General features: G+C 34.4%; 1 protein-coding gene across 3 annotated transcripts in view; it reads right to left on the minus strand.

Annotated features, from left to right (window-relative positions):
• Positions 1 to 12,587: 12,587 nt before the first annotated feature.
• Positions 12,588 to 16,323, minus strand: part of LOC149811726 (transcription factor bHLH129-like) — a 59,249-nt gene continuing 55,513 nt past the window's right edge. For 2 of the 3 annotated variants that reach the window (XR_016428627.1, XR_016428628.1), the window contains 3 exons: positions 15,011 to 15,079; positions 12,733 to 13,254; positions 12,588 to 12,644 (listed from right to left, as the gene is read on the minus strand). Coding sequence is in view for 1 of the 3 variants with exons in the window: in XM_089993974.1 (XP_089850100.1) it covers positions 13,195 to 13,254; positions 15,011 to 15,079 (129 nt within the window). In the remaining 2 variants the exon portion in view is untranslated. Of the gene's footprint in view, positions 13,255 to 15,010; positions 15,080 to 16,323 lie in introns of all 3 variants that reach the window. The other variant, XM_089993974.1, reaches the window with a different exon arrangement.

Genomic DNA, 16,323 nt, shown 5'->3' on the forward strand with positions numbered 1-16,323 from the left:
GACATGTTCCACTTGTGCTTTTTCTGTCAGATTTACTTCCAGCAAAGTCAGCATCGCTGTATGAGATTAGATCAAATGTAGAGGATTTTGAATAGAATAATCCAAAATCAACTGTCTTTTAAATATCTCATTATTCTTTTTACAGCTTTAAGATGTGATTCTTTTGGATTTGACTGAAATCTAGCACACAAGCAAACACTGAACATAATATCTGGACGGCTAGCAGTTAAATACAGAAGTGATCCTATCATACCTCGGTATACCTTTGTATCAACAGACTTACCATCTTCATCTTTGTCCAAAACAGTGGTTGCGCTCATAGGAGTGGTTTTTGAAGCAGTTCAGTTCATGTTGAACCTCTTTAAAAGTTCATGAGCATACTTGGATTGATTGATGAAAACTCCATCCTTGGTTTGCTTAATATGCAGTCCAAGAAAGTAGTTGAGTTCTCCCATCATACTCATTTCGAATTTCTTCTGCATGGACTTAGAAAATTCTTCACAGAGAGTGTTGTTAGTAGATCCAAAGATGATATCGTCTACATATATTTGAACAATTAGGGTATGATTATTCACTATTTTCACAAATAATGTCGAGTCTGCTTTGACTACAGAAAAACCAGTTTTTAATAAAAAGGTTTTGAGTCTGTCATACCAAGCACGAGGTGCTTGTTTTAATCCATATAAAGCACGTTTTAGTTTGAAAACATGATCTGGATATTGTTCATTTTCAAATCCTGGAGGTTGTTTTACATAAACTTCTTCATTTATAAAACCATTTAAAAAGGCACTTTTAACATCCATTTGATAAAGTTTAAAATCCATATAGCTTGCATATGCTAAAAACATCATAATAGATTCAAGTCTAGCAACAGGAGCAAATGTTTTATCAAAATCAATACCTTCCTCCTGGTTGTATCCTTGAGCTACTAGTCTTACCTTGTTTCTTATAACATTACCTGTTTCATCTAGCCTGTTTCTGAAGATCCATCTTGTCCCAATGATCTGATGATCCTTTGGTCTTGGTACAAGATCCCAAACTTCATTCCTTTGGAATTGATTTAGTTCTTCAGTCATGACTAGCATCCAGAACTCATCGATGATGGCTTCATCAATCTTCTTTGGTTTAAGTTGAGAAATGAATGTCATATTTGCAATCCGTTCTAGCTGAGCTCTAGTCTGAACCCCCTTTGTCAGGTCTCCCAAAATCTGCTTTTGAGGATGATCTTTGATATCGACAAATGTTCTTTGATGATCATCTTCATTAGACTTAGCTATGTTATCTAAAAAATAAATTTGTACTTTCAATATCATCATTGTTAGTTTGCTTATGAACAGATTGATCAATAGATTCACAGAAACTAATATGCATAGATTCTTCAATAGAATTAGAACTCTTATTGAAAACTCTGTATGCTTTACTATGACTTGAATATCCTAAAAATATGCCTTCAATAGATTTAGCATTAAATTTATCTAGGCTATCTTTTGAGTTTAGGATAAAGCATTTACATCCAAAGACTTTAAAATAGTCTATTCTTGGAGTCCTGTCATAGAATAATTCATAGGGAGTTTTATTTAATAAGGGTCTAATGAGAACTCTATTTGTTATATAGCATGCAGTATTAACAGCTTCTGCCCAAAAAAATTTAGCAAGATTATTGTGTTGGAGCATAGTTCTAGCAGATTCCTGAAGGGTTCTATTCTTTCTTTCTACTACACCATTTTGAGGTGCAGCTCTAGGAAAGGCAAAGTTATGAGAAATACCATGCAAGTTACAAAAAGTTCATTTTCAAATTCTCCTCCATGGTCACTACGGATTTTAACAATAGAACAAGATTTTTTATTTTGTAATTTTTTACATAAAATTTCAAATTGACAAAACGTATCACTTTTGTTTTTCAAAAATATTACCCAAGTAAATCTTGAGTAGTCATCTACAATGACAAAAACGTATTTATTGTGATTAAGACTAGCTACTCTAGAAGGACCAAAGAGATCCAGGTGGAGAAGCTTTAAAGGTCTTTTGCTTGAAATGATATTTTTTGATTTGAAAGATGATTTAGACAGTTTTCCTAATTGACATGCATCACAAAAATAATCCTTTTTAAAAGATATTTTGGGTAACCCACGTACTAACTTATCTTTAGCTAATTTAGACATGTACTTGGAGTTGACATGACCCATTCTCATATGCCATAAATGTTGAGTGTCATTATTAGCTATGAGGCAATGTTCAGTGATGTTTTCTAGGTATAATTCATATATATTATTTCTTCTTATACCTTTTAAGATGATATTTTTGTTGGTGTCTGCTATAAGACAAGCATTATGATTAAAGCTAACATTATAACATGTGTCACACATTTGACTAATACTTAGAAGGTTATGTTTTAAGCCTTTAACCAGGAGAACATCTTTGATAAGAGGTTTATCTATATTGCCAATATTACCAATACCAATTATCAAACCTTTGTTGTTATCACCAAAGGTGACGGTTCCTCCTTTTTTTTTATGAAGAACAGCAAAGAGGTCTGAATGTCCAGTCATATGTTTTGAACATCCACTGTCTAGTATCCATTTGTTCTTCTTGTTTGGAGCCTGCAAAACATTAAGTAAAACTTCTTTTTGGTACCCAGTCGGGTCCCTTTTTGTTAGACTTTGGAACTCATATCCATTTAGATTTGGGTTTGTCTACAGCCTTAGAGGAGTTCAAGAGATTAAAATTATAATACTCCTTTTTGGGTTCAGAAGAACTTTTCACAAAAGTGGTCTTTTGATTCATACAAGAAGGCTTGTTGAACTGAGAGTAGCCAATACCATTCTTGTAAAAAGACACTTTTTGAGATGATAGGAGTTTATCCAAGTTCTCTTTTCCTTTAGTAAACTTGAAAACCGTTTTCATAAGGTTCTCAGTTTTACTTTTTAATTCTGAAATTTCTACTTGCAGATTTTTAGTCTTGGAGCCAGTAGAAGAGATTTCAGAAGTAATAAGAAGATTTTTCTTTTGTGACTCAGAATTTTCAATACTGAGTTTTTCATTTTTCAGAGTAAGCTCTAGATTCTCATATTTCAAATGTCTATTTTTGAGAATCATTTTCCTTGATTCTTCAAAAAGTTCCTGAAAAGCATTTTGAAGTTCTTCAAAGGAGAAATCAAGGGATTCACTTACAGAGCTTTCTGCCATGAAGCACATGTTGGCGGTTTCTGCTTCATCATCATTTGACTCTTCACTTGTGGATGGTTCTGAATCATCCCATTGAGCATGCAGAGCCTTTTTCTTGAAGAACCTTTTCTTTGGTTCCTCAGTCTTGGATTTTCTTTTGAGAAGAGGACAGTCACGTCTCAAGTGACCTGGCTTATTACACTGGTAGCACATAGAATCTTCCTTTGGGTCTTTTCTTTCTTTGTGCTTATTTGGAAGCTAGTTCCTTCTCATAAAGTGCTGGAATTTTCTGGTGAGTAGCGCAATCTCAGTTTCTTTTTCTGAGTCCTCATCCTCAGATAGGGCTGGGAAGGCTAGAGTTTTCTTTAAAGGTTGTTCCTCTTCCCTTTTTTCCTTCATGTGGACTTCATAGGCCATAAGATTGCCTATTAAATCGTCCAGGGTAAGTTTGGACAAATCTTGAGCTTCTTCAATAGCAGTAGTCTTTTTCTCCCAATCAGTTGTGAGAGATCTCAAGATTTTCTTCACCTTTTCTGTCTGAGAGTGGGTTACACCTAGAGATTTCAGATCGTTGGTGATGTTGGTGAATCTGGTGAACATCTTTGTGATGGGTTCATCTTTGTTCATTTTGAACAACTCATATTTCCTGACAAGAGATGAGATTTTGGCTTCTTTCACTTTGTTGGTTCATTCATGAATAACCTCCAAAGAATGTCAAATATCATATGCAGATTCACATATAGATATTCTATTGAATTCATTCTGATCAATGGCACAATATAAGGCATTCATAGCCTTTGCATTTAGGTTTGCAATTTTCTTTTCTTCATCAGACCATAAGTTATAGCTTGCAGAAGGAGATGTGTATGGATGCTCAACAATTTTCCATACAGCAAAATCTATGGATTTGAGAAATATAGTCATTATGCACTTCCAGTATCCATAGTTGGAGCCGTTGAAAAAAGGAGGACGAGATGCGTGTTGACCTTCAATATCACGAGCATAAGAGGTAGATGCCATATGTGCTGAAAGATTTGTTATGTCGAAACCAGCAAACCTGCTCTGATATGAAATGAAATTCCACTAGAGGGGGGGTGAATAGTGAAATAGTATATAGATCGATAAATTAAAAATATAATGCAGTAAAGGCACAACACATAAACACATAATTTATACTAGTTCGGTCAAAACCCTGACCTACATTCAGTCCCCAAGCAAACCACTTGAGCTTTCCACTATAACATCCGAGTCACCGGATAAATAGTACAACACCATTTTCCTCAGAGGTCTTCTTCTCTCAACAGAGAAAGGGCACACCCTCTTCCACAGAGGTCTTCTTCTCTCAACAGAGAAGGACAACACTCTCTTTCACAGAGGTCTTCTTCTCTCAACAGAGAAGGGCAACACCCTTTTTCTCAGAGGTCTACTTCTTTCAACAAAGAAGGAATACAGTGAATAATAGAAAGTTACAATACTTCCTATAGAACCTTCCGAATAATATGAATGCACGAATGAAGGATTCTCAGAATGTTCTGTTCTTTTCACTCAGAAGATACTCTCTGTCAAAGAGTTATTCTTGACTTTTTCTCTTTCTTTTCTCTTTCTTTTTCTAAGCTCTCTTTCAAATATCGAATAGGAATTTTTCTCGTTGTAAGCTCACCTATCCATTCCTTGTCTGAATAGTTTATTTGAGTGTGTTTATATAGCTTTAAAAAAGTAGTCGTTACTTTTTGAAATCGTAGCCTTTTTGAGATGTGAAATGTTATGTCATTTCAAAAAACATCTTTAGAGAAATTCGAGAAAGTCTTCTTTCCATAAAAGTAAAATATAGGGTACAATAGTCATTGTAATATTTTAGGTAATATATTTTATGTAAAAAGTCTATTTCTTACAATAGTATATTGAACGTTGGATTGTAGGTTGTCATGTAGTTTTGTCTTTATCCTAATTAATGATTTATGGTACATAAGTACTTCTTTACTTTAAATGAGTGTAAGTACAATAAATGCTTTGAGATATTTATTTGTACATAGTCATATCAAGAGTTTTCTTTATGATGTGTTTTTCAATGTCTACAGAGAGAATGAAGACTTTAAATAAGTCGACATTCTTGAGAAGGATATCAACAAGGATTTCTTACAGGAGGTATTTAATGCTATACAAAGAGAATGATTACTTCAAGTAAGTCGACATTCTATGGGTTTGTAAAAAGGTAACTAGAGTCTTTTCATCAAGTATTATATTTGTTTTTCTTTGTGTAGCCGTTTTTCATGTTTTGTCTTTTTTCTATATTTGAAATCATTTCTTTAAAGAAGGTAACTAGAGTCTTTTCAACAAGTATTATAGTTGTTTTTCTTTGTGTAGCCGATTTCATGTTTTGTCTTTTTTCTATATTTGAAATCATTTCTTTAAAGAAGGTAACTAGAGTCTTTTCAACAAGTATTATATTTGTTTTTCTTTGTGTAGCCGATTTCATGTTTTGTCTTTTTTCTACTTTTAAAATCATTACTTTTCAAGTTGTCTTGTATATGATATAAGGTACAATTATTACATTTTGAAATCATGTCAAAATACATTTTTCATAAAGGGTTGTAAGAAGGTACAATTATTTGTTTTCAAAAAGGAGCTTTTTGAAACTATCGTATACTTTTATGAAATAGCTTTTATGAATGAGTATGTAATATGCAATATGCATGCTTCTGAAGGTTCTGTTACATATGACTCTAAAGAATAAAAAATCTTCAACTTGAGATAGCCGATCTCTTTAGATGGTCTTTAGGAATGCATGGCTCATCAAACTTTTTCTTCAAGGAGTATGATTGCACCATAGTTGTACTTGAACAGGAGGTCTCCATCCTTTTTGAGTGAGATATCCTTGCATCAAATACTCGTTAGATATATGGCAAAACATATCCAGTCATAATATAACATTTTTCAAGAAGACATATTATCATATTATATGAAATCAAATAAGACAGTTTATCATATTATGTGACATCAAAACAGAGTTTCTCAACAAAAAGGAGTCAGACTACCACATCTGAGTAAGAAGCATAATATCCATATGAATGTGCACATTGTCATGTGTACAAGTATATGTGCAACACGTTTAGATGGAACTAATAACCATTTAACAAGTGATATATATACAGGTCACTAAAGTCAAGTACTTCATGATATATTCCATCAATATCAAAGCACGATACAACATATGCATGAACCATATTTATATAAGTAATAACAACTTTGAAACTAATGTGGATGTACACCTGACTTAAGTAAAGTATTTCATTTAAAGTTTGCATAAAGCACAAACACCAATGTTCAACACATCATTTATAAGTTATCACATTTTTCATGTAAAGGAAAACCAATTTGAGTCATGCACCACAGGAATCACAGCTTACTCTAACAATTGCAACATCAAGCAGTACGCAACTACTTGAAGATTTTTCTTAATGCACTAACTTTATGTTTCATCTTGTTAATTATCCTGTGGGTACGCATAGGCATTCGACATCGTAGCGGACCGAGACTACACAGGGGTCTATTATTTTATAACCTATATGACTAGCCATACGAATATCCAAAGGGGATGGTTCATGACCGAGAGAGTACTCTCAGAGGCTAGAACTAGAATTAGGATGCACCATGTACTTTTGCAAAAGACTTGGATCTACCACCTAAGACGCATTGGTAGTCCTGGCCCCCTAACTTTGTGGATTGGGGACCGAATGAGACGCCTAACTCTCACAAAACTAGAATGTCCCACGGAGTTTGTACCATCTACCATCTTCAAGGTAGACCATGGGTCCAGTAATATACACCATCTTTCAGGTGTACACAGAGCCCTGGAAAACCAATAACATATACTGTTTTCAGGTATACCTAGTATCTCAAGAAACCGGTAACATATACCATCTTTCTGGTATACCCAGAATCCCACATTTAGGTTATGTGTACATATTTTTCATTCTTGTTTATTTTTATGTGCAAGTCATTGCACCACAGGGGATTTCCAAAATCCCAACCCACACTCGAGGTGATCTCAGTGTATGCACATTACCTACCAAATGCCCAATAGACAACAACCATAATTTCTCAGAATTCTGGCTCAACATTGAACCGAGTACTTATACTTTCAGCATTTTAAAGTTTTATTTTTGAGCTCGGGTGAACGTTTCATACCCCACTGACCATGCACTCATAAGACATGTCTCAAGTACAACTTTTCATAAGTGCTCGTATGGTACTACAATGGTCTCACAAGACCGCAAGCTTAGTTTTGAGCTTTCACATGATCATAACATGACAAATGCTCTTTATTAGGCAAATATTTGCAGAACAAACATAGATCAATTAGCACAGAAATGTATCATAACATGTAGTCATGATTCAATTATATGCAATTCACATAGCATCATAGGTGTACATATGGCACTACAACTGTTTTGTATGCATACCTTCAAACTTATACTACCATGCCACTGTAGTTTTTGTGATTGCAATTATAATAAACATCTGCATTTAACACAGGCCACATATCGAACTATAGACAATATGAATATATATATATATATATATATATATATATATATATATATATATATATATATATATATATATATATATATATATCATTGCTATCTTGTTCACTTGCCATAATCATCAACACATAACATTTTCTCCTTAAGTAGATCATATAATCATTATACTATTGAGACATGTGCACTGCAGTGAGGTGTGCCATAACCAATGTCTAACTACCTTAGTGAGTTTAAGACCTAAGGTGAGTATGATCATAGTCATGAACTTTCAATGAAATATTTATATCATTTAAAGGGAAAGTATCATGTAAAATTGTTAATTTTTTTTATATTTCACAAACTCAGAAAATGAAAAGAACATTGGTTTTTTTTTTTTTTTTTTTGGGGGGGGGTGCGGGAATGAATGGTGAAATATGCAACTTTTGCCAAAGTGTATATGTGTACAAGATGGTAGCTAAAACTATTTGTATTTCTATATTTCTGTAGCTTATCGAATTAAACGAGGACATGCATAAGACCACTTGGCATACGTTGACGGGTAGGATCACAAACCCGATGGCAGCCCCAAATCCCATATCCGAGCTGCCCACGTGGCAGCCTTAAGACTGTTATTCAATGTACCATTGAGGTTTCCTAACACCTTAAGAGTAGCCCCCAAGCCAAGTCAACCATGAGCATCCACCTTGGGAACCCTTGAATCTTCCAAAGTCACCACATCAGCATTAAATCCATCAACCTCATTTATACTCACTAGCTTATCTTGATTTTGCAAATCTACCAAGCTGGCATCAAAATTTCCTGTAGAAAGGGTTTCATCTCGTTTAGCCACCTCCATTGAAGCCAAATTCTTGTCCAGGGCTCCGGGGAGCTTGACTCAAAATTGTTGATTTCATGAACCAAATTAGTAAATGCAGGTTGGGATGACCACTTAACATCATGAGTTATTCATACCCAACACTGGATCCAAAGACTTAGAATTGCTATCAATTCTAAAACAATAAAGTCCATTATTAAGAAGCTGATTTATTCTGGGGCTATTGTTGTTGCTCAACAATACTTTTGAGCATCATGACTTCGCTATGGTTATACCATCTGTATGCAAAAACTGTTTGTCTTGAAAAAAATCGAGATTTTTTTAGCAAAAAAAAATATTTACATGGTATAACTCTTCTATAACTATATAGAATATATTTATTAGCTAACATTACTTGGGATATAACCTTACAGAATATAACAGTATACTGCTGTTTGCTATTGGCCTTGTTTGCCTGCGTGTGTTTGGTTGTTTTTTATGCTTACAATTTAAAGAAGTCTGAATTTAAGTTTGAAATAATACCATCTGAAATGACAAATACATATGCAGGGTCAACTTAAGCAAATAATAGTTGGAACTATGACTTCCTGCTAGACAATATGGTGCTATCAATATACAAAATGTAGTACATATGTGTGCCTGTTTGCATGTGTGTGTGCGTTGCAATGACAAGTACAACTGCAAAGTCAACTTAAGCCCAAATTTTTTAGAACTATGGTGCTATTGATATACCAAATGTACTCCCTCTCTCTATATATATACACACACACACGTGTGTGTAATCCCATTGACCTGTTGGGATGTCCAGGTCTAGTGCTGATTTGGCTTTACTTGCCAGGTTCTAAACAATAGTTAAGACTTAAGACCCCCTCCATCCTTTACAAAATTCATTCCAGCTATGCCAAGTCTTCAACATTTTGTTTCCATGTTAATATCATTGTGGAACAATGTTGTGAAAAGTGTTGAGGCCTAGCCTAGCGCTCCACAAAAACTGAAGCGAGGCATAAAGCGTAAGCCTCAATTTTTTATACTTTAAAAATACATTTAAAAATATCTACAACTACAAAAATTATTCAACTGCATAAATTACATATAAGAAAAGACAAAGAATCTGTATGTGGACTAGACTATCTCAAGGACCGTCAAGCATATAGTATGTTTGGAAATGGGTGTGTCTTCACTCTAGTATATATATTCTACCATGGGAAAATCTTTAAGGTGTTCATGTGCACAGTCCAAACAACCAAACTGCACAGAGACGTTATCTAGATTGCTAGAATGACAAAAACGAAATATGTCAAGATTCATGCTATTACACAGATTTAACCATATGTGTAAATTTGTTGTTTCCTCTATCATGTACGTATAAAGATTTACATTTTTTTTTCATGGCTGCCTGGATTAAGTATATGCATTGAAATACATATACTTGAATAGCCATACCCATATATGTTCCCCATGGCACTACACACATACACAGGAAATGATACCCTTACCTTGTTGAAGACACGAATCCGAAGATGAATGATTCGTTTCCTGGTGGACGTCTGGTCTTTCCGCACTAACACCTCACCGGAATCAATGGTGGTTCGTGCGTTGAATGAGCTCGTGCAAACTTCTCGCCGGAAGTAATAGAGGTGGAGAAAAAATGTGAAGGAGAAGGCTGCAACTCGGTTAACAAGGGAACATTGGGAGAGAAAAGAAAAGAGTCTTCTTGAGACTCGTTTTTTGTAAACCCCTTATGGTTTCCGTTTTTTTTTTTCAATAACTCACCTCATTATTGTGGCTTTGTAACTTTCACCCTCTTAAAATTTTCTTGAAACACCACATTTCCATTTCAAACATGTGGAAGGGGGTGTTCTTTCCAAAGTGGACAGTTGGGCTTCCACTATGGTCCAACCGTTCAGCCTCCTTCCTATTTAAAATCGCCCACTCCCCATTAATGTTTACATTAACTTCCATTTCGAATTTCAAATAAAAAATTTCAAAAAAATGAATTGACTTGTTTTTTAAAAAGAATCCGGCGCACAAGGGGATTTAAACATGGGTTCTCTTCCCTAAGGGGTAACGAGCCCCACCAGTGTGCTATAGTTTGTTTCATTGTAAATCCTTGCAACCAAATTGTATTTAACCTCGTTATGGTGAAATGGCTTTTATTAATCAAATGTTTTCTTTAGCAAAAATGTTCTGGCACTCAAGGGATTTAAACCTGTGACCTCTACCTTATGAGTCTATCGTCCTGACCACTGCGCCAACTCCTCTTTAGTTGCTCCTTCTTGCAACTAAAATTTTTTTATCTTCTTATGAAAATTCATCCAAGTCCCTATCATGTATGTTTTCATCAAATTTTTCCGTGGATGGGGGTTATGAACCAGGGTTGTGGCTCAACACAACTGTGCATCCTATCACAACATCACAACACCATTTGTTGCAATATTGGCCTTGTTTAATTTTTTTATATACGAATTGGTTTTCGACGAATCTCAACTACGAGTTGGATAAAAATTATATTTTTGATCTTCTAAACCTTCTGACCAGATTTTTGAATCTTGATTGCTCTTCGACCATATTTGGATCCATTAAGATCCAATTAGATTCTAATTGGATTTTAGATTCATCCAAGATCTGAATTCATTCATAGTATCCAAATCCAAATACTGAATCCATTTGATCTTGAATGGATTTAAGATCCATTTGAATCGACCCTATATCACGTCACTGTATTTATTCTGAAGAATTTTTGCTCTTTATTTATTTTGATAATTATCGAATTTTTATGGGTTTTACAGTAAGAATGTATATAAAGAATAGATACAACAAAACATTGTCACGCCACAATTCATCATCAGAATAGCAATATGCTGCTATGCTTTGTTTTTTTGGTAAACTATGTTATTTTCCTATATAAGAATATTAGGGTAAGTTGATATGAGTGGACCATATCATCAACTAAATATGATGATGAACAATCTTCACATAAAAAAACAGTAAGTCATTGAAATTTTTGCACAAAAGTATTTATGTTTCTTACGGTTCATAAATCCATATTTAGTGCAAAAATTCATGATTTTAGATATAATTTCGTAATTGAATCCATATCCAGACAAAAAAACATAATAAACTTGTTAAAACAGTAAACTTGTTAAAACATGTAAAATGGCGTACGATCCAAAACGAAGTAACTTGATCCATTATCCATGACTGTCCCAAGTGGTCTGCACATCGTCATCAAACAACTAACATTTTGAACATAGCATTTGAGTATGGTCCAAACAAACATTGGACTTGGAACAGTTGTTACCAAACTAACTGTTCTGTTCTTTTTGTTCATTTCGTCCAACCTTGGACAAGCCATCAAACATACCCTAAATACCCATTTTCCAGCTATTGGATCTAAATCAGATCCAATGACTGAAATGGGAAGGCACGGTCAGGCTAGAAATTGATAAGGGACCTCTCTCTCTCTCTCTCTCTCTCTCTCTCTCTCTCTCTCTCTCTCTCTATATATATATATATATATATATATATATATATATATATATATATGTGCGTGTGTGTGTGGAAAGGCTAATGGTCCTACTTTTTGTTAGGACCTAAAACTCATACTTTCAAGTATTTTTTGCTTGATATGAACCATTAGATGTGTTTATCATTACTTATTTTACTAAGAAACAAGTTTTCTTTCAATTGATTTGATGTAAAAATGAAATGTTTTATCATTAAATTTTAGTATTATCAACCATTGTTTTTTTTTACTTCTTTAATACACATATGAACATAAAAAATCTTAATCAAATACATGTTCTAATGAGTAAACAATAATAAGCACATCCAATGGTACAAATTGAGCAAAAAATACTTGAAAGTATGATTTTTAGGTCCTAACGGGTCTTAATGAAAAAAGGGGTAGGACCATCCCCGATCTCTTTCCATATATATATATATATGTATATATATATATATATATATATATATATATATATATACATATATATATATATAAGATGAAAAGATGAAACAAACTTCAAGTACATGCAGGAAAAGAAACAAGTACTACATGGCGCCCTAACTATCAAGGTTCATTATCCAAACTCCATTTGCTCTCTCTCTCTCTCTCTCTCTCTCTCTCTCTCTCTCTCTCTCCAAACTCCATTTGCTCTCTCTCTCTCTCTCTCTCTCTCTCTCTCTCTCTCTCTCTCTCTCTACACACACACACAGGTACAACGATGAAAAACAAAAGGGAACTTTTGAACCAACTCCAAAATAAATGGCTTCTACCTACTTATCCAGATTGGACAAGAGCAAGTTTGTTTCACAATGACCATCAAGCAGAACCCACTTACAACTCGATGATAAGATCATTACTGAAGTCTCAAAATAGATATGGTAATTAGTGAAATAAAAGAATTTTCTAAAACAAGACCTGCTTTGTGCAGGGATGCATTTGTGGGAGCACATGACCAATAATTTGTTGTGGGAGCCAAAATTCTTAGACCTTCAGAATCAGGAAGCAAGATCAGATCCATGTATGCACACATGCGAAGTCAATTACCAATGCTTCAAATCCATGTCTCATGCCCGTGACAATCTTCACCTCATCCAACTTCAACCTTGTTGTCTACAGCAGTAAGAAACTGAGCTTGAATTTACTTTTTCATGCTGTTCCTACTATGACTTTGTTTCTGGCTTGCTTGAGCAAGTGCAATTGGCACATTCTGGAGTGAGTTTCTACAATCATCAAGAAGTTGTACTTAAAATGAAGCAAGAGTGTGCTTAGAATAATACTATGTATATCACCGTTTTGTACATTCATCAAGTTCAGCATGCACACTTTAGCAATTATGGTTACAGCACAAAGAAAATATATGAAATAAGAAGCTTTCTTATCATAATGCATGTATTTGATTTATTTGGAGCAATTAGAGTAGGATCCACTTTTGGGGGAGTATGAACCAAAGCACAGGACTGTCATCATTAATTAATTATCAATTTAGTTATTTCAGTCAGAGAATGTCAAACAATTGATATCATGAGTCCTTGTCAAGTCTCCAGTCCTATCCTAATAAGTAAAATCACTACGCACAAACTGATTCTGAGATTCAAGCTATGAACTCAGTGCACTTCTTGCTAACTGAATCCAAATACCATGAAGCGAAAACATACGTTAAACACATGATTACTTTAAAATTTCTAATGCATGAAAATAATACCAGTGAATAACTATAATGATAAGACCTCTAGCCCTGAGATACAAATAAAAATGTCTTTAAAAAATACAAATTTTATGTTGATATCATTCTTTCAAAACCCAAAAGAACCACAATAAAGTGGCAATACATTTTCACCAAATAAGACTCTTAATTTTCTATTTTTCGTATATGTAAATCAAACAAAAAGTTCGAACTATCTTTCTAACTTACGGTAATGAATATGTAGGACCAGACACAGAAGAAAAAACAGGAGAGAGGAAATCTTTCTAGAATAAGCATTTTTTTCATTTTTATTTTCGTTGTGATTGTAAAAGCAATCAGTAAGGGACACGGAACTTGTTTGTCATCATTTTATGTATTGTAGTTCCTAAAACTTATTATACTTTCTACTTATTGTTCATGATTTATTTACATGTTTATGTGGTTTATTACCGTCTTGACCTTTTGTTCCTTTATTGATAAAGGATAAAGTAATTCTTATGGCAGATGGGTCTGAATATGGTTATTGTCATTAAATACAATGTACAACAAAACCGTATCTTCGACCTTCCTGATGGATGTTACAATTTGTTTTTTACAACATTGACAAAGTCATTAGAAAACCAAGGCCTGTAGAGCCTCAATATTTGTAAAAGAAACGATTCCCTAAACCGGCCACGAATCTAACAAGCCTTGACAACTGTTCCTTGCCACCTGCAGAGTTACAAAATTTTCTCCTAAAATCTCCTTTACTTTTATGTTAGTTTCACAAAGACTAATTTTGTACAACTACCATCAAGACATGATGGACTTCAGTTCTATTCAGGTTAAAATATGTACCACTTTTCATAGATATATACTACTAAAAAAGCTCAATAAAATAAATTTTCTAACAAGTCAGTAGACATCTGTCAAGTGGATCTCGTCTAACTTCAATCTTGTACATAGAATCAATTTAACACTCCAAAGTGAGAAGCGTCATATTATGTACCACTCTTTGACAGATAATAGAACCTACATAGTAAGATGTGAACCACTTTCCCCAGGTCTACAATTCTGAGGCTTCTCACAACCAAGTTTCCTCAATTTTTGGCCTAAAGTGATTATTCTGATTCTCAACATAACTCGGCTACCGATTGGCCCTTTGAGTGTGGACTTATGCATGATAAATCTTGCATCGTCCACTAGTCATGGGTTCAAGCAATGGTGTGCTCCTCAAATTCATCTTAACACACTCATTTGCAAGAGATATTTTATCATAATGAATCACATAAAATGAAGATGCATATACGCACCTGAAGATCATTCTGAAGTGCTTTGATATATTGAACAGCCAAATCCAACATGTCTGCTGTGTTTGTTTGCTGCAATAGAGTAATAGAGTTAAATTAGGTAAAAGGCCACCATAAATAATGTGATCATAAGTAAAAGACAGAATACAAAAAAGCCATTAATAAGTCTATATGTAATAAGAAAGCTAATATTCCAGAACTTTAATAACAGTAATTAATTCCATGAATGGATACATGTTGATGAAAGACACCCTGTGAGAAGGGGGGGGGGGGGGGGGGGGGGGGATTTCTTGGAACACATGTAGAAAGCCCTATCAAGCTATCTGATTAATGTATGCAGTTGTAGACACCCGGATTTTGACAATTTTTAAAGAAAGTTCGTCATAGGGTCAATCCCTGGTTGCAAAGTCACTTTGTAGAGCAGTCAAATGGATCCTAGTCAAAGTCTGGACTTGAAAACCCTACTTTCACTTCAAGTCATAGTTTGACCTTGGAAAGGTGGAATTTGGTTCTTGGACACGAAACAAAATTCAAGATGTTAACAAACCAAAGATCATGAAAATCCAATATCCAAGAAAAACGTTATGGCCATCACAAGTGAACCTGTCAAAGCAATTTGGATGCTGATATGCCAAGTGAAAATCAGCAAATTCAGCATATTGCAGGAAACCATGATCAAATCATGGATGGCAGTTGTAAAGATGGGTGTGTCTATCAAAGGAGAAGCACTATTGGTTCACAATCAGAGGACGATAGAAATCCTCAAACTGAAGAACGCCACATGACTCACATTCAGCTTGAAGTTAGAAGGTCAAGCAGGGTTCGACAGTTCAAAAATGAGTTTAGTTATCAAAAATTCAGTATTGAGCATCAAGCATTTCTTGCAGAAAATGAAAAGTTAAACCTTATTCCCACACGCAAGCAACCCAAAGTAGAAGGTGGGTTGAAGCCATAAATGAAGAAATGAATGTCCGGCATGAATGTAGGACTTGGAAAATAGTGAAACGACCTCCAGACGAGAATGTAGTTGGGTCGAAATGGGTTTATAAAATCAAATATAAACCTGATGGAAGCATAGAAAGATAAAGAATTCGATTTGATGCCAAAGGTTTCACATAAGAGCATGATTTTGATTATCATGAGACCTTCAGTCCCGTAGTCAAAATGGGGACAATCAGAGTTATTTTATCCCTTATCGTTGACCATGGTTGGTATTTGAGTCAACTGGATATCAAAAATGCATTCCTACATGGAGAATTAAAGGAAGAGGCTTATATGAAACAACCATTAGGATATAATGAGAATGATCCAAGATA

The sequence above is a fragment of the Nuphar pumila genome, chromosome 17, assembly GCF_984573655.1.
Source record: "Nuphar pumila chromosome 17, dmNupPumi1.hap1.1, whole genome shotgun sequence".
In the NCBI taxonomy this organism is placed as follows: domain Eukaryota; kingdom Viridiplantae; phylum Streptophyta; class Magnoliopsida; order Nymphaeales; family Nymphaeaceae; genus Nuphar; species Nuphar pumila.